This window comes from Protomyctophum bolini (genome assembly GCF_963924005.1).
Source record: "Protomyctophum bolini genome assembly, chromosome: 9".
NCBI lineage: Eukaryota > Metazoa > Chordata > Actinopteri > Myctophiformes > Myctophidae > Protomyctophum > Protomyctophum bolini.
In genome coordinates, this window is record NC_137870.1 from 11,683,320 (window position 1) to 11,708,576 (window position 25,257).

The 25,257-nt window shown below is 42.6% G+C and overlaps 3 protein-coding genes across 5 annotated transcripts in view; all 3 read right to left on the reverse strand.

The window, feature by feature from the left end:
• Positions 1 to 1,340: 1,340 nt before the first annotated feature.
• Positions 1,341 to 22,621, reverse strand: LOC308320977 (SPARC-related modular calcium-binding protein 1-like). 2 transcript variants are annotated; one of them, XM_080771732.1, is made up of 11 exons: positions 22,118 to 22,621; positions 17,369 to 17,543; positions 14,280 to 14,519; positions 14,046 to 14,102; positions 13,243 to 13,293; positions 12,605 to 12,685; positions 11,728 to 11,920; positions 11,276 to 11,349; positions 10,673 to 10,766; positions 6,637 to 6,986; positions 1,341 to 3,549 (listed from the first exon to the last, which is right to left on the reverse strand). In XM_080771732.1, exons 1-10 carry the CDS (start codon positions 22,196 to 22,198, stop codon positions 6,638 to 6,640), a joined length of 1,395 nt encoding a protein of 464 aa, XP_080627858.1. In that variant the 5' UTR covers positions 22,199 to 22,621; the 3' UTR covers positions 1,341 to 3,549; position 6,637. The 2 variants fall into 2 exon arrangements, with proteins under 2 accessions (XP_080627858.1, XP_080627859.1); XM_080771733.1 differs by lacking the exon at positions 12,605 to 12,685.
• LOC308320752 (exosome complex component RRP40-like) lies at positions 4,307 to 5,047 on the reverse strand (the record flags this gene model as incomplete). Its single annotated transcript, XM_080771412.1, has 1 exon — positions 4,307 to 5,047. One exon carries the CDS (start codon positions 5,045 to 5,047, stop codon positions 4,307 to 4,309), a length of 741 nt encoding a protein of 246 aa, XP_080627538.1.
• A 1,841-nt stretch (positions 22,622 to 24,462) lies between the features above and the next one.
• Positions 24,463 to 25,257, reverse strand: part of actn4 (actinin, alpha 4) — a 63,446-nt gene continuing 62,651 nt past the window's right edge. The window contains exon 22 of one of the 2 annotated variants that reach the window (XM_080773017.1): positions 24,463 to 25,173. In XM_080773017.1, coding sequence (XP_080629143.1) covers positions 25,015 to 25,173 — 159 coding nt within the window. In that variant the 3' untranslated portion in view covers positions 24,463 to 25,014. The remainder of the gene's footprint in view (positions 25,174 to 25,257) is intronic. The other variant, XM_080773016.1, reaches the window with a different exon arrangement.

Genomic DNA, 25,257 nt, shown 5'->3' on the forward strand with positions numbered 1-25,257 from the left:
GAGTAGAACTAAAACTAAAGTATCAGGAATTGGAAATACTTAAGTAAATGTACTTAGTCACTTTCCACCACTGCCACAGGGGCACGCATTGTGAACACGTTATACATGATGTCACAGACTGGCCTCCAAGCACTAGAATAACGGTTACTGAGATGAGTACTCTGATGACGGGTACAGCGGGTAATAGCATGTTTCAACCCTGTCTCCTCGCACATTGTGTTATATCCCTTCACCCTAGACGAAGGTGCATAACATAGCATAACTGAGGGGAATGCGTTCCAACGAGCATCGCCCTAGCAAATGCATAAATAATTCAATGTAATGCTAATACTGTACATGTACAAGCCTCAGGAAAGGTGCTGGTTAATATTGACCGGTGAGGGAGCTGTCAAAACCCTCTCTCTGCCCCCTCTGACCTCCCCAGCCTGGCCCTGAGGGCTAGATAAGCAGGCAGTCATTACTGTGACAAAACAACCATTATACCCGTCAGAGCTGCTCCCTGGGCTCTATGCAGCTGTATATGGCACCACATGGTATTGTTAAGGAGGCAGGGGGAGCTACAGGGCAAAATCTGCAACACACTAAACATTCTACACACTACACTCTGAGAGGGTACAAGTGTAACCAAATGGACCCGTGAATGAATGAATTCATTCCCCGTGAATCTGTGCCTCTGGTCCATTACGGAGCTATGTGTGTCTGTATGTCTGTCTCTGTGTCTGTATGTCCGAGTACGGAAAGCTGCAACACCTAAAGTGGCCAGTACAGTACAGCACAGCACAGAGTAAAGTGGCACAGAGTACACTACAGGTGTGATTTTACATAATTCTGTATACTCTCAGAGTGAGAAAAAGAACACTGCAGATTTTACGGTGACCCTGAGGGCTGTATATGGTCACCATATCAGCTCTGTCTCCTACTGTATATGGCTTGGCTGGGACATCGCTATGCCATGATTTAATCAGCTGGACATGTAGCTTGTTGTTCTGGGCACTTGGTCCCATTAGAAATGCCAAGGTGCTTTGTTAAGGTCCTCGGAGCTTTCTACATTGTGGTTTTGGACAGGAGCACCCTGGGAATTTAGCCATCATCAGGCTTTCAGGACCATTACGCTTGGCTGGTTCCTGTGTATTTAGTGATTAGTGATTTGTTTATCAGTAGAGGGTAACTATGCATCTGTTGCTGAGGAAACCGTTTACCACCAAACACAGACCAGCTCTACTGTGTTCTTAAATGAAGCCATTTTATATTTCTAACAGTTTGTGATTTCACTAGCACATGGAATACAACAGCACAGACATCAGAGTTTTAGGTTTTTAAATGTATTGAAATTGTATACATCCACACAGGCAATGGACGTCTACAGAAAACATAATAAATCATCAAATACAGAAATGTTTCATGACACATTCATTATGAGGAATCAATATACTCATTGCTGCACTATACACTGGGTAACATGCTTAGAGTTTCACCATGGTGTGACGGCTCCATAGAGCCGGCACACAATTCAGTATGAATAAAATATGTCTCATGTATTTAATATACTGTCACAAACAACATGACTTGCAATGAGCTCACACCTTTAAGTATTTTAAAGGTGTAGAAGAATATCCCATCCACTATATTATTACATCAAGGAATATTTTTTAAATCACCCAACAGAAAAGCAGGCTAGTAAAGGTTAAACGAAAATAGCAGATTTACAATCTCGCTATTTTGGGTATCGCGATGCGTTGCAACACCGTTGGGATGTTATAGATCAGCTATTTCCGGCAAGGATATATTAAGTGTAGAGTGAAAACAGGATGGGCCCCTGGGGGACTCTGGTAAACTAGCCTAAATGTTAGTTAAATTAAATGTTACGAAAGTTCTACTGAGACCTGGGAACCTGTCATTCATTAATCATTCATCACCATCTACTCAACTCGGAGTCCCTTTAAAAGGTCTCCTCCTTCCTTGTCTCACTTGTGCTCTCTGTTCAGATCACCCACCACCTCCCCGACACTGCTCAAGCAACAGGCACCACCAGGTTGGCCAGATCTACGGGGGCGGGCTCCGGAAGAGCCCCCTGCCTTCCATCAGGCAGGATCTGATCTGATTTGGACGGATCTGATCCGATTCTCCTCCTGCGATGGGGCCCGCGGCAAAGTGTTCTATCATATCAAACATAATTGTATTAATCTATTAATACTTAATTGTATTCATACTACTTAAGTCATGTCTTTAACATCTGTATTTATCATTAAATATCATTGCATTCATCTTATGGTGTGAATGAATAAATAAAAAGCTGCCATCATGGTGAAGCTTTTATTATTAAGTCATTTTTTATGCATATCCAGAACTCATATATCCCTCTTTCACCATATGAATATCCCTGTGTACATGAACATCCTAGATTAGCATAGAAACAGATCATTCAAAGACCACCACATTCCGTGTAGTGCATTCCAAATAATTGATTTTGAGTTTAGATCAAGTCATTAAGGCTAAAGATTATCAGGGGATGTTAGTGTGCATGTAAATGTGCTCATTAGATTGTACAGCCTGGAGCTATTGCATAGATGATAAAAGGAATACTGAAATAACAAACACATTAAAAATGAAAGACAGACGTGGTCACCAGTTACCACACAAGCATGGCAGACACTTTTCATGAACACCATTTTTCATGAACACTCACAGCTAGCTTGGGATGACATGACTGCCTTTGATATGAAGCACATTTCTTGGCTGACATTTTGTTTTTAATTTGTTTTTACGGGTTAATTTAAAATGAGTATACATTTGAAAGTATACTACTTGCAAGTATGTTAGTTTCATGGAGTAACAAAGTCTGTTTACATTCAGGGAATAACATAATTATACAACAAAGTATAATTTAGATTTCAGGCATAGAATGACTAGAGTCACTAGACAGTTCTCCAATTCAAGCCAGGGAGCACCAGTGTAGTGGAACTATTGATACTTGTTATTTATGCACTTTTACATAAAAGGTTTAAAGCGTGGTACCGTAATCTGTTGAGTTTATCCGTATGGCTGGGTAAAGTAAATTGATTACCTATGGATGTGTCACAAAACATGTGTGAATTATGCTATACTTCTATACTGTAAATAACATCACAGAAACGGCAATAACAAATTACATAAATTTTTATAGGAGGCAATAGCTAATATGCATAGATGTTCATGTTTCCATTTAAAACCAGAAACAGTTGTGTACAAATTAATATGTTCCGAAATGGACATTAACATTGGCCACAGCCTGTCAATGCTTTAGAAAGTGCTGTATATTTAATTTGGCATGTATCAAACATGTCACAAGTATAAAAAGAACACAAACCATTGATCGAGTATAGTCAATTAACGTGGTTATAAAAGAAAGGTAAAGATGGTGAAAACATAAGGAGCAAGGGAATGAGGTAGGGAACAAGAAAAAGTGAAAACAAAGTGACAGAAAATGAACCTGGTTACGTCAGAGTCAGAGGCATCTTCCAGCTGCTCCCTGTGGTGCTGAAGTTGACGTGAGGATGAGATGAGATGAGACTGAGAAGAGAAGAAAGACAGAAAAGTTATTAATGTAGCGATAAAAACTCGTCGTTAAAAGACAGCATTGTTAAACGTCATATTTGAATGGAATTTTAACAAACATCCCCTGCTCCTCCTCTTGTCATGTCTATCTGACTTCACCATCTGCTTTCTGTTCTGTTGGCCCGGACCAGATATCTCTGCATATTCCATTACTTCACCACTAGATGGATTTTCTCTGTTTTAGGCTGCTTCTTTCTTCGTAAACATTATTCAGGATTAGATAATGAGGGGAAATTGTGACATTGTAACATCATGGAATGCAAACTACATGGAATTTTCTGTATATCCTCTTGGCCCGTGGAGGATAACCCGTATTGGCCCATGGAGGATAACCCGTATTGATTTTGCTGACCTCATGACCTGTAGCACCACCAAACATGCAGGACGGCCGGACGGACGTACAAATTAATAATCTAAATGGAATACTGATTATTAATTTGTACGTCCGTCCGTCCGTCCGGCCTGCCGTCCTTGTCACTACACAACACTGTACACCTTAGACTTAAGTCATAGTCTAGAGATGTTATCCAGTACAGTCAGGAACAGTCTGAACTTCCACACATTTAACACAATATATATGTCCTGCATGCCAGCAGCATATTACTACGGTTGTATCCTCCAAAAGACGATGATACGGTCTCCCACCATTCAACAGCACATTCTATGCATTGGACCCGGTCCACAAAACCCTGTGTGTCCATTCAGCGTGACTCTATAGCGCCCCCTCAGCCACTCTCCTGAACAGGGACTGTCTCTGCTGGGCGGTCATGTTCTCACAGCTGTCCAGCAGGTTGGCGATGACCAGAGTCCTCTGGATGCTGGAGGATTTGACCCACACCCTGCCGTTCAGACCGATGACCAGCTCACAGGGAAACAGCTGCTCCAGGTCCCTCACTATGTCCCTCTGAGGGGACAGCAGCCTGCGGACGAGACCCAGCGAGACTTTAAACATCAGCCCGCCTGCTCCAAACACCCCCATCCCGTTGGAGCGACCGCTTCTGTCCGCACACACCAGCTCTGGTTCCATGTCCTTGTTGGCGATGAGGAGCTGACCGTACACCAGGTCTCCTACCTGCACATTGGGCCGGTTCCTCTTGGTGGCGCCCTCAAACGCCAGGTAGGGCAGAGAGGCCTGCTCTCTCCCGCCCACATCCACTTTGAAGACGTCTCCTGATTTGGCCGTTACGATGCCAATCACACACTCTCCTTTGGTGGGGACGTATCGTCTCTGCTGGGACTCGATCCAGTAGACGTTGGGTGGTTTGTGTCTCAGAAGACCACTCTTACACGCCTGGACTCGGTCCCCGTCCCTGCGGAGCCCCGGGCCACACACAACTTTATCACTGCATCTAGAAGACGCTGTTAAACCAATGGTCTCTGGAGAGCTTTCAAAAGAATACACATCTCCTGGAAGTAAAACCTCTCCAACTTTATCCTGAAAAGCAGAATGCATGGCGTCATGTGTCAGCAGCTCCTCCCACTGTAACCCACACACAGGATTCACAAAGCATTGCTCTGAGAAACAACAGAGTATAAATGTGCGCGTTAGGTATTGGTTCAGTGGCACACATGTCACACAATGCTTGGCCAATCTGATCATTTTGGTTGGCCAATCAAGGAAGCCAATGACTTGATCTCCCAAATATGGCAAATTGAATCCCCATGCTGCACAGCAGACTGTCAGCACTGTGTTGACAAGTGATTTTCAAAGGCAGATGCTGCAGCTACAGGCTACTGACATTACAAGCTAATGTCATCACTGGTTGTCACTTAGAATACCCAATGCCGTTACTCAAACTCACTGCCGTCTGGGAAGATGTTACCAGAACGTCCCCACGTCGTTTAATGGATATATCATTATAGGCAAATAGGCTATTTTTGGAAAAGCATGTGTATGTACAGGTCACACTTCAGGTAGGAAACATACAAAATATTTGTTTAGTCAGTGGTTCTCAAACTATTAGTGCCTGTGTCCATCCAATACCAAGGTCCCTTAAGCCCTCCAACAGCACCTCAGTGCCCCCCTTTCAATATTGTTCTCCTTACTGGCCTACCGGCATCAGCGGCATGCCACTTCACCCCTTTTACAACCAGATCTTATTTTAATGATGTTTAGACACAAGAATGACACAAGAAACACTTTCCTGGATTTTTTATGTGACTAATATGTGCTTTTAGATATTTTAGTATTTAGTCAGGGAATATTATCAGTATAATGTCAAATCTGGGAATACATTTCTTACTTTCTTCACCCAACATATCCCACATTGGTTTCTATTCAAACACCCTAGGCAAAGTTTTGACAGCTGCTGAGAGTCGGCAAAATGTTAGAATTTCATTATGCTTTAAATAGCATGTGACGTGTCAAACTAGGGTGTATTCAAGATTCTGAATCCATTCCAAGCATTAGTTTTGCATGAAAAACACTCGTCACAATTGAGATGAGGTCAGCACAAGTAGCTATGGCCAAACTAGGGGGTTTTCATGATTCTGAACCCATTACAAGCATTCGTTTTGAACAAAAAACACTCCTTGGGCTAAATTCGGCCATAGCTACTTGCCCAAATGTGCCAAAATGTGCTGACCTCATCACATTTGTGATAACGGCTATGGCCTTTTAAAGCCCAAGGAGTGTTTTTGTGCAAAACTAATGCTGGGAATGGATTCAGAATCATGATGCTGTAGTCTTGCAGTTCCTGTGTTCATCTGTGTGTGCGCGTGTGTGTGGGTGTGCAAACTGTGCACGCACATGTGTGCGTGTGTGAGAGAGAGAAAGCATGTGTGCATGCATGCGTACACTGTGTCCATAACTTGTGTGAATAAAATATTACTTCAATGTAACTAACACTAGTGCAGTGTCTGCTTTATGTATTAATCAAAAATATATTTAGATCTCCCCATCTCTAAAGCGCAAGCATGGCTCTATATGCCTTGCTTTTCTTTTCTTTCTTTCTCCATTGCTCTGTAAAGCACTTTGGCCATGAAAGGTGCTATACAAATAAAGTTGTATTATTATTTATTATTATAAGCACTCTGACCAACCTTATAGGCCCAGACAGACTCGCAGTTCCTCCATCGTGAGGCCGCGGTCTCTGTCGCGGTCACAGTACTGGGCGAACTTCTTGGCACACCGGCGAGGCTTCAGCCTCCTGCGCAGGTACTGGCGGAAGGGCCGCGCCTCGCGCTCGTTCAGCACGCCGCTGGAGTCCACGTCCAGCTGGGTGAAGTGCCAACGGAGCGCCACCTCTGGCCTGGGGTTCTCCCACACCGCCAACGTGGACGTAGGACGGGGCAACGGAGAGGAGCGAGAGTACGGCAGGGATGAGGAGGGAGAGGAGGAAGGAGAGGCAGGGGACGGAGCAGAGGAGTTTGAAGGAGGCGTGTTGAGAGGTCTAGTGGAGAGACAGAAGACAACATAAGAAGTGTCAGGAGGTTTGTTCCAAAATATGACATGCCATTATTAGACGAATATAGGAAAATCACACCTGTGTGAAGTGATGGGGCGCTCTTATAATCATACATCTACTCATTCCGGCCAATCACAATTTGCGTCCTTACTTTTGTCTTCAATGTCTGTGTTTCCACGAACACTCAAAAATGGCCATTCATTTTCAATGCCATTTAATGTTTGTGTTGGAACAAACGCTCAAAACTGGCCATTCATTATCAATGGAATTCTATGTTTGTGTTAGGACCATGTTTGTGTTTACACACACCCTCAAAGCTGGACATAGGTGCGGCTAGCTTTTATTTTACTTAAAAATCATCTACTCAGTAAACAAATGCAATCCGTTTGCTTCAAAGGGTAACAAGTTGCTACACATTGAACAGGACAGTGACCTTCCCAATACTTCCGCAATAAAGTGTAAAATACTGTAACTTATTCCAATCCACTTTATTTATATAGCACATTTCACAACTCAAGGTTTAGTGCTGTACAGAAAGTTAAAAGCTAAATACACTATAAAGCTAAAACATAAGACACCAGCAAAACCACATAGTAGAAAAGGACACATAACAACAAAGCCACATAAAAACACACAACTTTCAAACGGAATTAAAAGCCAAGGTGTTCAAAAAAGCAGATAGGCAGCACAATTTAAGCAGCTGTACAGCAGTGGTTCTCAACATTTTTAAACCAAGTACCACCTTAGAAAATAGGCCTCCAAGTACATGTTAAACATCAGCTATATCACACAGGAAGCAAATGTATTCCTAATTTCTTTTTCACAAATGTGAGCTACAATTATGCTACAATCCTGCTGTGCAAAACTGGCAATTAAACTCTCTCACTCACACACACACACACACACACACACACACGAAGTTCAGTGGGTTGATTGTTTTCCCCTTCAGCTTGGATACATTGTTTATTAGTTAGACACCCGAGTGTGCAACTGTGCAGTACGGTATATGTGTGTGCATTTATTTTTGTAACTGCGAATGTTACTGTCACACTTTGTCCTAGTGTGAAGGTAGTGTGGGCCCAAAAATGGCACTGAACCAGCTCAAAAATAGTGAAAGGTACTGAAAACAAGTCTTCTGTTGAACAATCAATATGTTTTTATTCACCTTGCAGAGTTCACATGAAAGAGTCGTTCCAACAAACAAACGGCATACAAAAAAGAAATACAGCCCACTGGCCAGGTTGGCTCTATCTAGGTCTGCTCTGCACCCCTGCAATCCTACATTGATTGCCCGGGCAGTGGCAGGTGCTCCTTATAAAGGCTAGGCCCCTCCCATGGACCAAACCAACCCTGGATTGATTCCACAATCATACCAGTATACCAGTGCATTCCCAATGTCCAGAGACATCACAATTCATAACATATTTTAGTGTCACATAATATTATAAATTATCTACATAATATGATTAAAGAGTTCTCTAAACAAACCCTCCCACTGTTGGCATGTTCCCCATACCCCACAGTAGTTGCTCCCTTCAATGAAGTCAACAATCAATTATCAATCAACAAATGCACAATAAATAATGTCAAACTAAACTCATTTTCTACAAATTCAAACTCTGTTGGTTATCTTCAGTCTCAGTGGCAGGGTGAACTGCCACAGTTACATTTGTACATTCTCATATAGCTAAGTTAACATTAAAGGTGTTAACTGTGTACTTGAAATGAAAACCAACTGTTCTGAATCCAGCAATGTCTATAATCTAATTAAAATAATCACTGTCTGTGGGTTGTTGAAACCCCACTGGAAGCCAAGTTTCATTCAAAACCTTCTGTGAACCTTCTTAATGCTGAACAGTTTGAGTAAGCCATAATGACGCATTAAGTAAACAACAACCAATATCCCCTATTTGTACTGAAACAAACTTCATAAGAACTCAACTCAACCAGCTATTGGATTGTTATTTGCTCCAGTCCAAGCAGAACTGTAAAAAACATTTAATTAACAATACTACAATCTCCATATGTCCCAGTCAGACACTCTGCTCTGTTGATTTCTATTCAGGAGATTACTCCACAATGAAGATCTAATTATAAAAGAGCTGGCAGTTAGTACAAATCTGTGTTTTCACTTCCTGTATCAGACCAAAACACCAACCTGTGTGTGTGTGTGTGTGTGTGTGTGTGTGTGTGTGTGTGTGTGTGTGTGTGTGATAAAGCAGTCTGGCTCATCAGTGTGTATTCCTAAATACTATGCCACCACCTTGTGAACCCTGTAGTAATCAACCAGCACAGTGTGCTTCCCTCTCCATCTGCTCTTTCATCTTCCTAGGTTATTTTATTATCAGTGTCTCACCTCTTTCCATCCTCTTTCCCTCTCTTTCTATAACCTTTCACTGTCAGTCGCTTTCACTTTCTCTGTATCAATTTCTTCTCCCTATCTCCCACCTGTTTTTCCCAGTGTCACTTTCACCCCACTGTCTCCATCTCTCAGACTGAATCTATTGCCATAAATCAATCTGTGAGATGGTTGTTGGTATGTCAGATATCAGTTAGAACTACTGAAATCATCCCCCCGCACGCACGCACGCACGCGCGCACACACACACACACACACACACACACACACACACACACACACACACACACACACACACACACACACACACACACACACACACACACACACACACACACACACACACACACACACACACACACACACACACACACCATAATTAGTTCTTATTAGAGGCCAATTTGTAGTTCTACCATCAGGCAGGGTGCATGTAACCCCTTAAGCCAAATTAATTTAGTTGTTAATTTATCCCTATAAATTCCTCCACACACACATTAGTGTATGTATCACCTTTGCTGTCGTATCCTACTGACTCGCCTGCCAGTGAGGAGCCCCCACCGGTAGGATGTAGAGTTTTCATCCTACTCCACCCACATACACCCTGCTGACGGATCATATCATGTTCTTCACCGAGCAGGGGCCAATTGTGGCGACACAGCCAGATGCTGGGACCACGGTGGAATGGAACTCTGCAGTGGTGGGCAGGGACTTTACCACAGTACAACTTGATTCAATGAATATAATATATCTCTGCTGTCGGGAAGAAACCACCTAACTCCAAAATGTTCATTTATACATTTTGTATGTATGTATGTTGTTTGTATATTTGTTTGTATGCATTTGTATGTACATTGTTATACATTTTCATGGAAACCATATATTTTGAAAAAAGGCAATACTGCCTCATCAAAGTTCATATTGTGACTTTATATATTGTCAATTACATGCATGTAATTGACAATATTAGCTGCTTTAGTAGAAGTTTGAGGGTCCAATTGTGTTAAGAGGTTTTGTCCAAAGCACTTTTTACTACTTTCCATTGGTTCAATATGTTCGAAACAACCCACAGATGTAAAGGGACTGGGTGTTCAATAGTCACTGATTTATGCAAAAAAGGATTTCTTCCCGACAGCAACGATATGTTTTCTTACTTCATAAAAACGTATTTACACACGCTTCTGAAAATAATTTGCATGTCTTCCCTCTAAGACAGAATCCCATCACTTCCTGTTTTCTCCACTTAGGAGATCAACGTTATGCAAAATTGAGTTTCAACAGTTATGATGGTAAATGTAGTTTACTGTAGACTGACCGATGAGAACTCAACTTCCCAGCATGCTCTGCTTCCAGCTGCAGGGCTCTGACAAGACTCTCAAGGAACTCTTTCTTACGAGCACCAGGGCACCCTGGGAAAGTAGAACAGAACAGAACAAAGCAGGTTACAAAACACAACATTGAATTCTTCATCAAACATTTAGAAATGAATAAACAGAATGTGCACAGAATACAAAAATAGAAGAAATCCCAGTGCAGATATATTTTCTCATCTTTTCATGTACTAATTCATCCAGCACTTAGTGTACGTACATTCTGGATGTGCACAAGACTATTATATCCCTTTAACTATATGATGTTGTTAGTCTGCCTCATTACAAAGGCGAATATTAGCACATCCATGCTGTCATATTCAGATTTCTCATTTGTGATTATAAACTCAAATGCGATACATTTCTTAATTAAATTACAACTAAAGACCCACATTTTCCACATGTGTGGAGAGTTATTCGCAATGAGCATATTTCTGTGTGTGTGTGTGTGTGTGTGTGTGTGTGTGTGTGTTCGCGCGCGTGCGTGCATTTGTGTGTGTGTGTGTGTGTCATGGCATGTGATACAATAAGAGATGTAATGTAATCACCGGGTAGAGGTCTGTCTCTGTGAACCCTGTCTGTGTGAGTCTCCCCAGTCTTGCTGCAGTCTGGCAGGCGATTTCTACATACAGGAACGGAGACACTGAGTCAACCACACATGGCCTTAACACATTGATGTGATTACAGACACTGATTCCAGCCTATACGAGGCATGGTCAATCAGAAATATTTTTTGTAATTAACTACAGCATCAGACAAACGCATCAAAAGTAGCGGATTCACAAGCTCGAAATGTGGCCCAAAGCAACACCTTTTAAACGTATAGATGATCTGCTACTTTTGCCGTTTTTGAAATTCAATCCTGCAAAGTAAAAGCTTTGGACAGGTTCGGTTTACACTCGACAGAGACGAAATAACAAATCAAAGGAAGGATTTCCATACAGTAGATGTGCTTCCTCATATTAAAATGAGCCAACTGATTAATTCATTGGTTATTTACCTGGTAGAGGTCCCTGGTAATGGTCTACCAGTGTCCACCCTAACACACCAGCAGTAGCCTGTAGCTATGTGACATTGCACTGGGTTATAGCGTCCGTCTGCAGTGCATTCTGGGATAAACCGCTCATCCTGCCAGATAGAACGAACTTCAGAGAGCAACAACGCACGTTCACGCTCACAAGTCTGGGGAGTGTCTGTGAACACGAACACGAACACGCGCACACACACACACACACACACACACACACACACACACACACACACACACACACACACACACACACACACACACACACACACACACACACACACACACACACACACACAGTATGGATAGTTGAAGTGACTAAGTCATGTTGACTAAGTAGCCTCATGGTGGTATTATAAGAGCTGGCTTCACGTTTTGGCTTATAACTCTTGAACCATAGGACGTAAAAAACTCGTCAGTAGGTCGCAGCCATTTGTGCCAGACTAGATTTCCTATAATAATAATAATGGTCGGTGTCAATGAAACACACCGATGAAGGCTGGATAGCCGAAACGTTTGTCTTTGATTCATCATGCAAGAATAAAAACAAAAACGCAGTCTTGGTGTGTGCGACCCACTTTTCTAGTCTTGGAACATTTACTTGCAGTTTGTAAGGTGTTTCTGCAAAGTGCCTACATTGTAAATAGTAAGTCATTTTTATGCAGTGCACATATAGTGATTAGTGAATTATTATAATATTATTGTCTTGTAATCATACAGTATTGAGTAACCACAAGGACTTGTATACTCCCACACTCACACTCAATACATGTATACACTATTGAAAACGTATAAATGTATACGCCAACAAATAAGAACGCAAACACAATAGGGCAAACTGTAATCTTACCAGTGGGTCTTTTGAAAGAGCGATTCCCTTTGGCGTCCGAATTCATCAGGATGGTCACCCAGAAGGGAGGAGCTGTCAGTTCTGGACAGAGATCATTTATGTACTGTATGTGTGTCCTTGAGCCAACAGGACACCTTTTGGCAGCAGTGCACCGTCATCACAATTGCCTTCTGACCGAGCTGTCACATTTGATATTTTCCCTACTCTCAATGGATTTTTTTTGTATTGCTGGAATATCCCCTCATGTTGTTATTTCATAAGAATTACCAATAAAAACAACATTTACTACCTCCAAAGGTCAATGGTCTTGTTTTTCTCTGCTAACAGACATCGCTCGTGACTGTGATGCTCTTTCCAAACCAGCTAAAGAGAGTCACTGCTGTTGGCTTTGGCCCAATCAATGCCATTTGGCTATTCTGAGTGGCCAAAGAGCATTGACCACGCCTCCAGGTCTTAAGTTAAGTAATAAGACCTGGTACTTAAGACATGCAAAATACAGCCCCAAATGTGTAAACCAAGATTCTAGCATTAGAGTGACAAAAAAGACAAGGTCACAATGAAGAGGTGCTTTGTGTAAATGTGTCCACTACATTAATAATACATATTAAACAGTATATTAAAATGTTACATTTCATCACCTGCTGCAGGCCTGCTAGGATCCAAAGTAGGTCTGAGTCCATCCATCCCACCTAAAACATAGAGCATTGTTACAGAGTAAGGTTAATAAACACTCAGTTAATAAAAGACTACTTTGGTTATTTTCAACCAAGGTTCATGTTTTAGGCTGTTATTAGATGAAAGGAATAGAATACACCAATTCCTTTCATTGATGTACACTGGCCTACGCACCTGTGCATACGCCTGATTTCTAGGTGTGCAAACGTTTTTTTCCTAAGGTTGTTATTAGAGAAAGTAAAATATATATTTTTTGTCATTTGTTGCCGTTTTAGCAATTTTATTTTTGACAGTGGGTGGGGACATTCGACTGAATGTGAAGTACTGGGGGGTGATACTGTGTGTCGTGGCTCAATATGTCAGTTTGTCAGCTCCCCCTTCACATTCAAAGATCCTGTGATGTTTTGTGGACAGATGAAATGTTATGGAGGACTATATTCAATAATAAAAAATAAACTGCTATAAACTTGTTAAAAAAAAGAATACGTTCGAATGCACCCTGTGAAAAATAGCTAAAATCATTCAAACTAAAGAAAGCAGCAAATCAAATGGAAAGAAATATTAACACATTCTTTTACTTTCTCTAATAACAACCTAAAACATTAACCATGGTTGAATAAAACTAAAGTTGTTTAAATCACTTAAAGCTGCAATTCGTAAGATTTACAACCAACGCGGGATTTAAAAAGTCATGTTAGCCAATCGCCTTCAGATGCAAAATTGTGACCGTGCCTTAAAGCAGGTTTCTACTGTGTGAATTTCTCACCTCTGTGAGAAGCTGATTCCAGATCAGTGGTCACCTGCGCCATTTCAGCCATGTGATCTGCACATCACAACCAACAAAATGCTCTTATAAGAGGGGGCAGAATTCCACAACATTGCCATTAGTTAGTGACAAAGACATACATTTTGTGTTCAACTTTGTTTCAACGAGTTTGTAACAATTTGAACCAAAACATATTCCCAGAAAAATAAATGGATAAATTGCTGAAGTTGATACCTGTGCAATTAGGGGTTAGATGAAAGACGGAAGTCCCACTGACAGGCTTGCCATCGGGCGTGGAGCACCAGCAGTAGCCAGTCTGATTGTGGCACTGGACCTCCATGTAGTGGCCGTCTGTGCTGCACTCTGGCACAAAGGCAGCCGTCGCAGGGTTAACGTGACTGCTGGTGATGCTGTGGGTGCTGGCGGCCTCCAGGGCCCGAGACCTCGCCAACTGGCATTTGGACTGGCCGGAGTCTACGGCAAGACAGAGCATTTGGACTGGCCTGAGTCTAAGGCAAGACAGAGCATTTGGACTGGCCTGAGTCTAACTCTAAAGGCTCATACATAGTCTGGATTTTCGGTGGTTAACATGACGTCACCGCTCCAGTCCTTCTCTCTGTTTTTACTCGCCACCGCTCAACGTTATTTCAGCTCCGGTGGTCAGCTCACCACCGGAGCGGTGGTCACCTCACCACCGAAAATCCAGACTATGAATAGGCCTTTAGGCAAGACAGAGCAGGAAGGGTAGTATGATGTCGGGGCTGTTTGGGGCCGTTTCCCAAACACAGGGTCGGGACCCATTTGTGGGTCGCGGACACATTTTTATGGGTCCCTATATTTTTGGTTTCCCACAATTAGTTTTTAAATATTATTTCAAAACATTTTCTAAAAACAAAATGTAGGAAACAAAAATAAAGGTATATTTACTCGTCATGACCAATAAAAATGTGTCCGCGACCCACAAATGTGTCCTGACCCAGTGTTTGGGAAACAAACAGTGGTGTGTAGATAGATGATATGTGTAGAAGATAATGATAAGCTATTATCAGCATACAGTGAACCAGTGTATCTCTGATACATATTGGGAAAACATACTGATTAATTTCTATAAATTAATACGTATACGTTTTTCAGGCGTCGCATATTATTCATTTTTGTATAGATTTCAATGTACTATTCTTGATGGTTTAAGTCTTGACCTTTATGCTCTGTACTTCTCTGCTTTTTCTAACCCGACTCCGCCAGATGGAAGAAGTTTGCTTCACACTTGTGAACTCAATACCGGCCCATCTGGCAGAGTCAGGTTACTCTTTTCCCCCTCTCAAAGGCAAACCTCAGGGAATGTTCCGCCCCAGAATAGGGTTCAAGTGTAAAATAACAAAGACTTGGCGGCCCCCCTGTAGACTAGAAACTCAGGGGACCCCCTAGGGGTCTCGGACCTCTATCTATCTATAAATGCACCAAGTCTCTGTGTGTGTATGTCTGTAATCCACGTAACTCGAGAACTGTTGAGAACGGTTGTCCAGAACCGCCACAAAAGGCCTCTGCCGGGATCTGGACCGGGTCCCTGCCCAGGCTCCATATATCGACTTGGCCTGTCCTGACATCACACTGATGTTCTGACATTTGCATAGACTCCATATTTGGGCATGCCTGACAAAGAACTCCATATATGATCTCCATATATGGACCTGGCCTGTTCTGACATCAGAATTATGCACGACCTCGCCCTTTATTAGCCAATTGATCACACATGATCACCCCCCAATGGGCACTAGTTTAAACATGAGAAAAAGCATGGACACACCAGGCGATTCAGTCAGTGCACAAGACAACACACAAAATAATTTTAGGGAGTTGGGATCTTACGCTGATCAAACGTGACTTCAGAACATAACAATATTTCTTCTTACGGAAGAAATATTTTTCTATAACAATAACAGATGTGTTGAATTTCACTTGTGACTCACCCCAAAACGATGTCCGTCCATCACTTGTCTACTTTCACTGTGTAGGAACACGCTACATCTCCTATGCACAACTAATCTTTTAGACGTAGTTTAAAACATGTATCTACATACATTGCAATTCCACACTTACTTCCACTCACTTCACAGGCAGATAAGAAACGGGTTATAACTAGGATGGCGTTTGTATTCAGACTTGACATTACAGAAGCAAGGAATGATGTCATAACGTAATCAGGTCAACGTGAATGATGATCATAAGACATTTCCACTGCTCTAGCTGCAGGTCCCTCTCTAAAAATGTAACAGCGAGCTCTGTTTCATTTTGTTGCATTGTTTACACTGCTTGCCTCCCATGATGGCCGCTGGTGTCCCATGTGTCAACTTCAGAAACTTGTATTAGCCACCTGTGCGTGCATTACAGTTGATGTTTCTTTTCTTTTGGACGATGCAATTAAGACACACACACACACACACACACACACACACACACACACACACACACACACACACACACACACGAAAACAACATAGACATGCACAATACAAAAGCAGGCATGGCTGATTTTATGGCCAGGGAGTCATTTTTACTGAAAACGAATGGTTGAAAAATGCAGGGTTGTCAGGTTAGTCAGTTAAAACTATTAATACTGCAGTACTTCAATTGATTTCTAGTCTACCATGCCAGTGCATTTGTGAAATGATATATTGATTTTTATCTTGCATATTGCATTCACTCCAATGCATTGTAATAATGCAATTTACAAATTACAATTGAGAATAGAAAGTGACCTTAAATCACCCCTGATGTATGGGTGCTATAGCCACTTGTTTCGGCGGGAAAGTATTGGGCTCCTTGTCAGTGCGCCCAGACAGTAGCGGCAAGAAGCGGCAAGATGTCCCCTATAGGTTTTAAACAGCTGGTGGATGGAAACGACGCTCGCACACGGCTACAACTTGACGCGTCGGCAACAAAATGGAAATCCACCAGCTGTTTACAAACCCGGAAGAGACTGTCAGTGCACCCAGATATACACGACAAGGAACAGAAAAATGCAGCGAGCGGCAGGAGTCTCTTCCTGGTTTTTAGACAGCTGGTGGATGGAAATGAAGTTCCAGCCAGTGTTGCCAATGTCTGCTTATTATAAGCGACCTTTGGCCCTTTGTGCCAGGGACCCCCGTACAAGATTTGTGTTGTTAAAATGTTAAAACAAATATTCAAAACATTGTAGATCTGATCTTTTCATTTGTCTGGTCAACAGGAAGAGGAAGTTATGCACACACAAAACGCAAAGCCTTATATGGGACACTGGAAACAGGTCAATACAGTAAGTAAGCTATGTGTTTGTACTGTACCAGCACAATGAGCCCGGGGGACTGGCCGCAGCTGTGTGTTGATGCACTGAGCCCTCTGGAAGGAACACAGCGACTTGTACAGCCTGCCGTTGCTGGCACACACAGCTCTGTGGCGACCCCTCTGGCAGTCCAGGACACAGCCACGAGGCCACATGTTCTCTGTGATCAGGAACGGCTACATAGGAGAACAGAACACACACATTGAACAAACAAAAGGGTTTGACACATGATACCTTGTATGTGTTGAAAGACCCCCCCCCAACCAGTGCACGCACGCACACACGCACACGCACACACACACACACACACACACACACACACACACACACACACACACACACACACACACACACACACAATAATAATACTTAATGAATTTCCTGCTGCAGGATCAATAAAGTGCAATTTCAACTAATCTTGTCTAATTAGATGGCGGAAATAAATTGTCCAAGCTGTATCCTGATAGGAGCGTCTTGATTGGAAATTAGCTGAGGGCAGCATTTGTTATGAGCAACACAATTGTCTTTTATTTGTAACAGCTGGCTAATTTAGGGTAGTTTTCTAGCAATAATACTAATTTATTGCCTAAACCAATTTTTTTTTAACTTTACTACAGAAACAGGGGGTGGCATGGGGAGGGAGGGTGGGGGATGATGAAACAGGGAAAGTGGGAAACATTAGGAAAAGGAGATAGCTAGGTACAGAACAGATGTGTGTAGTATAACCTTGGCATGGCTTGCTGAAAGCTCAATGTGTTGCTATAGTCTGTCTGGCAGGAGAAATGTCCTGTTCCATGGTAGGAAAAATCTGGACTGAAGGAGCACGGAAGCAAGGGAGCGGGAGGGAGAGAGAAACAGAGTGAAGGAAGGTTTGGAGAAAAGACCAGACCCACTGTTTTTAGAGGAAGAGAGAGAGGGAGAATGAAGAAAGATATAGAAAGAAAAGTGGAAAGAAGCGCACACAGTATGTACTGTATGAGAGAGAGAAAGAGAGCATACGAGAGAGAGGGGAGAAAATGTTGAAGGTCAAAAGATGGATAGAGGCCAAGAGTGAAAGCAGAGGTGGGGGTGTTATACAGGGGAGAGGCACAGGAGGAGTCAGCACATGGCCAAAATATGCAAACATTTAAAAAAGAAGGGAACGGAGGAAATTAGTGTGTGAAAGGAGACTGTGTGTGTGTGTGTGTGTGTGTGTGTGTGTGTGTGTGTGTGTGTGTGTGTGTGTAATGACCTTCACCTGCCGGCCGGGATATACCTGTGAGAGCTATGATTCTGCAAAGCACTGTATAAATAAACTCCACTAATTGAGGCGAGATGCCAGTCTCTTCAGCCCATGGACACAGAGTGTGTGTGTCTTTGCTGTCAGTGATATACAGACAAGGTTCTCCCGCCGTCTGACTGGCTGTCTGGAGCATATGGAAAGGCACTGAAATATTATGCTCAACGAGGGTTATTGCAGTACAGTTTGCCTCAACACTTCAAGAGTTGGAGCCGGGCTTGTCTGGGAAAAGTATAGGCTACCCGTTATACTGAACATAAACATTTTTGCGGTTTTTCGCATGTTCCCAAGTCATCCTTTAAATTTGTCGGATGGGTCAAACGATAAAAAGATTGTTTGGTGACAGAAAAACAATACAGACAAGGTCTTTGCTCTGGCTGACTGGTTGTCTGCTTGTAAGAGGTCGGCCGAGCACTGAGATATTTCACACAATTTGTCTGCGTTATTTATGTTTCATTGCAGACAGTCTGAGCACTTGGTCAAAATCATTGTGGTTCTGCCTGTGTTCCAAAGTTATCCTTGGGAAGAGTTTATATTGGCATGGTTTCCTCTCTCTGGTTAGACTACTCTCTGGCTGAAGTGGAAACACTGATTAAATATTTCACATGTTGATGTTGAATTAAGCTTAAAGGACGACTTCACCACTTTTCAACCCATTTTAGTCCTCACAAATGTTCATGATAAAATAGCACCTTTTTTTTCTTCTACTCGGTCAGTGTCTCATAGGAGGGCTGTGGACAGTTCAGAAACCCATCTTCCAGTGACATCATTAGGCAAATTTCCTTTTTAAACAAGATTTTTTTATATGCTTGCTGAAAATAGGTACAACAATACATTAAAAATAATTAAACTAAAATAGAAGCAAGGAGAGGTGCAGACTGCAGAGAGTTTTGCTGGTGCCATGGACCAAATTACTTCCATATGTTTCACCAGCTACGCATCTCACTTACATCTTCTGATGACACAGCCCATATCTCTCCAAAATATATATGGTATATTGAATTTGTCACACCACCACACATACACAAGTATGTGTAGACAGACAGACAGACAGACACACACACCTCTGCCATTACACCCGACTCCATCCTTCATCAATACCCCTTTGTCCCTCCTCTCTCCCCCACCCCACACCTAACTGTTTCACACATGAACACATTTGTCATGGTGTGTTAAACAATGTTGACATAATTTAACAGTGAAAGAGCTCCCTGTGTCTGCACTCTGCATGTGGAGGCATGAATTAATGTATTGACCGCACGGTTGAATTGTTGTCACTTTCTTTTGCAGAGAGTAGATTAGCAACTGGTCAAAACATGTTGGCAATTATAGAATAAACGTTGTTTTAACTTTACATCCACGTCTCTATAGGTACTTTGAGTGCTCGGTCTCATTTTCCTTTTTAATTTTACAGAATTATTGTCAGCTGCTGCAACTGTGATGCTGTCAGCATAATGGAGGTGTGAAGAGTACTAGAAGAAGGGGGGGGGGGGGGGGTGCGAGGGCATGAGGATGTGATGAAAGGGGAAAACTCAGACATTTTCCATTTGAGCTGTTTTTCACATTTCTTCACCAGGAACTTGTCATATTTGTGGTGGAAAGGTTTGGTTTGGACATTTTGTACTCTGATTTTTTTTAATGTCTTATCAATAGAGTAAGGGTTATTGATTAAAGCCAACAATAACCTACCTGCAAGTCTGAACATTAAAGTATAGTCACTCAAGAAAAGATGGGTGGATAAAATACATTTGTGGAATCCTAGATGGATTGATGAAGGAGGGAGACAGGGGCTGATTAAAGGGTGAGACAAATGACAGAGCACCGTTTCTCAGAGTCGGTCCAGGGGGTCCCCTGTTGAACAACTTTAGCTCCATTTTATACTTGGCTATTTGAAAATCGAAATAAAAAACAAATTTCCAAATAATGTTGCACATTTTTAACAAAAGAAAATCTCTTTTCAGATAGGGATAGCCTACATATCAATTTGGGGGTCCTTGACATGAAAATAAGCAGTGCTATTATAGAGCTCGACATTGGGCAAAATCCAACCTGAAAAATATCAAAAGCCTCTCGCCTTTTCATGAGTCTAAAGCCAACTCAAGTGTGAATCTTTAGTTTCACAATTACTTTTGTAATGATTTAATAAGTGTATAATCACAATATAATTATTTTACAGTTACATAAAATAGGCCTATGTGAGCCTAGGTGACCCACATCCAAGCAATTAAATGGGAAATACATCCAAAGTCATGCTCAACAAGTCCCTGAAGAGCTGGATTTCCTCTGGCCAGGCTTTCTAAATAGGAATTGTGCACATAAGCTCTCCGCCAGGTTAAATAACGGTAATAAAAAAACAGATCCCATTAAGTTTGGCCATAAATGTTGAGTGCCATTGGGGGGGTGACGGGTGAGAGACAGGTGCAAACTATTGGGCATGTAGTTTCCTGTGTGTCAGGTGGTACCTCAGCAGAACTACAATGTGCTCAGTGTTAGAACAATTAGTACCAGTGTTTCTGGACCTATAGCCTAATTTATAACCCCATTCAAGTGTGTGTGTGTGTGTGTGGTGAGAGAACAAGCTACCACTGTCTGTCTCCATCACCGGCGCACCGCAAACTACATCTGTCTGAAAAACATTCCGTAGGCTGCCGCTAAACGCTCGTCGTCTCCCTATACAGTCAGACTACGGGGCATTGGAAACCTGTGTTTAGTGTGTTACCTGTCGATGTTTGGTCTCTCGACGCGGTGGCTGATGCCGCTGGAAGCCCGGGAGATTTTAAATATTCAACAAACTCCCAGTCCTGTCAACTCGGCGCGTAACGGGCCGCCCGAGCAGTGAAGAATCGGGAGCTTGTGAACCCCAATGTTCTACATAAATCGCCAATGGCGTGGTGGCTGAATAGCTGGACAGTCCCTCATGTGTGCATGTAGGCTAGAATGTGTAAGCAATAGCATGTGTGTGGATTAGTCACGGGCGCGCGCATTCGAGACGGCCTTAATTTATTTAAACCAAATCACGCATGAATCACACCACCTTAAGCCAGACTCACTCAACACAGGCGGGCGGCACTCCACTAACACAGTTGAAATTGTTGGGATGTTACGATATTGTATTGTAACAACACTTTTCATAATCACTTCATGCCTTATGAGAAATAACATAAGGCATGATAATGATTCCTCATATGTTTACCTTTACAGAACTAGAGATTGAAATAGTATTAGCCTTGTGGTCAGCTCAGCTGCCTGTGACCACGACTGGTTGGGCATGCCGCATGCTACAGTTAGGCCTACAGCCAGCACAGTCAACATAATAGGCCTATATTCATTCTGTCGTTTAGTTTACATCCTGGTCAAAACATCAGCAGAATCTCTTAGGTCGTGTGAAGGCCACTTCAACTTTTCAATGTAATATAGTCTACACACACACACACACACGCACACACACACACACACACACACACGGCATACCGCTGGTCTGTTGGTGTGAACGGGTTCTGACAGCAGGAAGACGAGCAGAACGCGGCAGGTGAAGGTGAGCGCCAGCATCATTCCAGCCGCCGCGGCCCAGGCGCGCCGCTCCGCCGCAGGAGAGCTCGCCGCGCGCTTCTTCTCGGTGTCGATTCGGCTTGTGCCAAAGGCCGGTGGCTGTGCACGCTCCGCGGCGAACGCCAGCCTCGGTTTCCCGTATTTTTAACAGCACCGACCGACTACTCACGTCCTGCTCCTCATCTTATGGAATCAGACACCGTGGTGTTACTTTTCATTGTGCAGCTTCGAGATGGCACAGCCTCGTGCGTAAAAAGATAAGGTAATGACTCCCAGTTTAGATAAGTGAAACCAGACGCCAGTTTTTTTTTTAAAGCTCCATGTGTAGATGAGTGAAACCAGCTCCAATCCTTTTACTGCTCCATTGTTGTCCCACCAAGCAATGGTTCGTTTTTTGTGAGCTTCGTTGCTCCTCTCTCCAGCCAACCCCTTCCCGATTCAGCATGCAATGCAACAGATGCGTAATTCCCAAAATGGTACATGGCGGGGGTTGAGGCCACTTCCATTTAGTCCACCCTCCCCTTTCTCAAAAGTGTAGGCCTATAGTGGAAGTCTTGCTGGACAGTTGAAGTTGAACGATCACACGAATTGCATTACTTGAATTGCATTGTGGATAAATACAAGTGAATGGGCTATATTAGACATACTTACTATGTAGGGGGGGAAAAAACAACAGAACATCTGGCGACTAAGCAGCCATACATATTATAGGACAAGAAAACACAGCGAGGCGAATAGTATTTTGTAAGGAAACTTTATGTGTGCTTGTGAAACTCACGTATCATTAGACAGAAGGCGTTGCAGTTTCCAGTACAGCAGATAAGGTTTGATATTAAAGAGTACAAAAAAAGAAAGAAAATCACAATTCCAGAGTTCATTTCTCTCCCACCACGCAGGAAGAAACTACAAGCTTTTGGTCCAAGTCTTTTCTTTTAATAGTTGCATCCTCGTCCCTCCCCTTTCTCTTGTTCAATCTCTCAGCCCCCACTTTCCAAGTTTTAGCTGATCGTCTTATCTCTAATTTTAGATAGTTTTGTTCAGGGGTAGGCAAAAAAAGAATTTGTATTTAAGCATCATTTCTCCCGTTATTCCCAGAACTCCGTGATATTGGATACATCATGATTGCATAGATTTGTTAACAGCAATTTGCTTGTTTTAATCAATTTACTAGGCCCTAAATAGCCTAATGGAATGTTCATGAAGACTCTCCCGTCTTCTCAGATGCCCTCCAGTCCATAGCCCTGCACAATTCTGCATGGAGACACAGAATGAGGGTTCTAGACTCTAAAATTTAAGAGTGATGAAGAGGGCCAAGAAAGAGGGAGAGGCAAGGAGAGAAAGATAGAGGGACAGGGCTGTAGCCAGACATTTTTTATACTTTTACAATTAGCCAATCATCAATTATTTCTATGGTAACCTCTCAGTACAGGAAGCGCAAGAACCATCATTCAAGCAATCCAACCTTGACATGTGCTTTCAGATATAATAAATTGACTAACTTTGTCTCTACTGTCTTCACTACGATATAAATGTATAGTTTGTCCATTTAAATAAGCACCTTATGACCACCCGGTTATAATAATATGACAAGAGGCAGATATTGATGGATGTCAAAGTTATAATGTCACTTTGAGCTGTTGTGATCTACACAGACAAGGCATTTGGGTACACTCCTCAGCTAAATGGTTACCACTTGACTCCATATGACAGTATTGAAAACATTTCCATGGCTCCTTTAAAAACTCAGAAAAACCCAACAGTCAAACCTATCTACTGATGAAACTGCACTCTCTGCTTTTACCATAATTGGCTCTTGAATTTAATATTTTTAATAAATGCCTATTTTGTCCTACTACTGGAAAGCCTGTGATTGATGATTTTGAATAAACTGGGACTCTGCGTGTGTCATTCGTTGTACTGGAAAAATATGTACAGCGCTGAGACCCCTACAACCCTTCCCAGATCCTTCCCCACCCCCAAACCCCATGCCCTAAGCCTGCTGGAGAAAAATGAACAAAATATTAAAACATTTCTTTTTAAACAAAAGCAGGGAAAGAGCCTAGGTTAGGAGTTCAACCTTATCCAGCAACATGACATTTATGTAAATGTAATATTAAATTTGTATTTTCTCTCCGGTCTGGTCGTCTGGTCAGCTGATGACCCCCCCCCCCTCCCCACCCATATCATATAACTCTCTGGGTTCAAATACACAAAACTCGCCAGCAGACATCAAATCTAACAGTCCCTCCCAACCCACCCCACTATTTGCACCCCTAAATCTCATTTAAACACCTCAACCCACTGGCAAGAGAAAAACATTATAAAATAAACAAAAAAATAGCATAAGTATCAGATTAGCTTATGCCCCCCTCGACACCCCCCACCCAAAAAAAGGCAGAGAGGGTGAAGCTAAGGACCCACACTACAGAGCAACCTTCCCTCCAGTATCCCATATCTGTCCCTGGATATGCCTGCATATAATCTTAAACAACAGATTAAGGCTGGTTATTGTTCAACATTGTGGCCAATCCTACCTAAATTTCAATAAATGGGCAAAACATTTTTCCGCGGATTTCTAAACCGGCACAAGCAGGGGCAAACACAGAACCAAAACAATGTTTAGAGGGAAGCCCTGCCCTCCTGCATCAAACACACAAGCCAATCACATAGCCGTTCATTTTTATTGTTTCCATCTCCAAATGCCACTCTTCTCCTTGTTCCTCCAAAACCTTCTCACATGGAAGCCTCATTTAAGCATAGCAGACCTCTCTACCCCCCCCCCCCCCCACCCATCATTCCATCTATCCGTCCATCCTGCTCTACAGGTCACTCTCTCCGTAGAGGGCGGTGGAGAAAGACATATAGTCGAGGGCCCCGGGGATGGTGTCTGGCCCCGTGTATGGAGCCATGCGGGCAATGCAGTACTCTGCCTGGTCTGGAGGCAGTTCCCTCCTCAACTCCTCTGCCAAGATGAAGTTCTAACAGGGAGAGCAGAGGAGAGTGTTTTCATTTTAATTACTTGACAATTATTGGGAATGTATATTTTAAGCCGGTATTCTCAG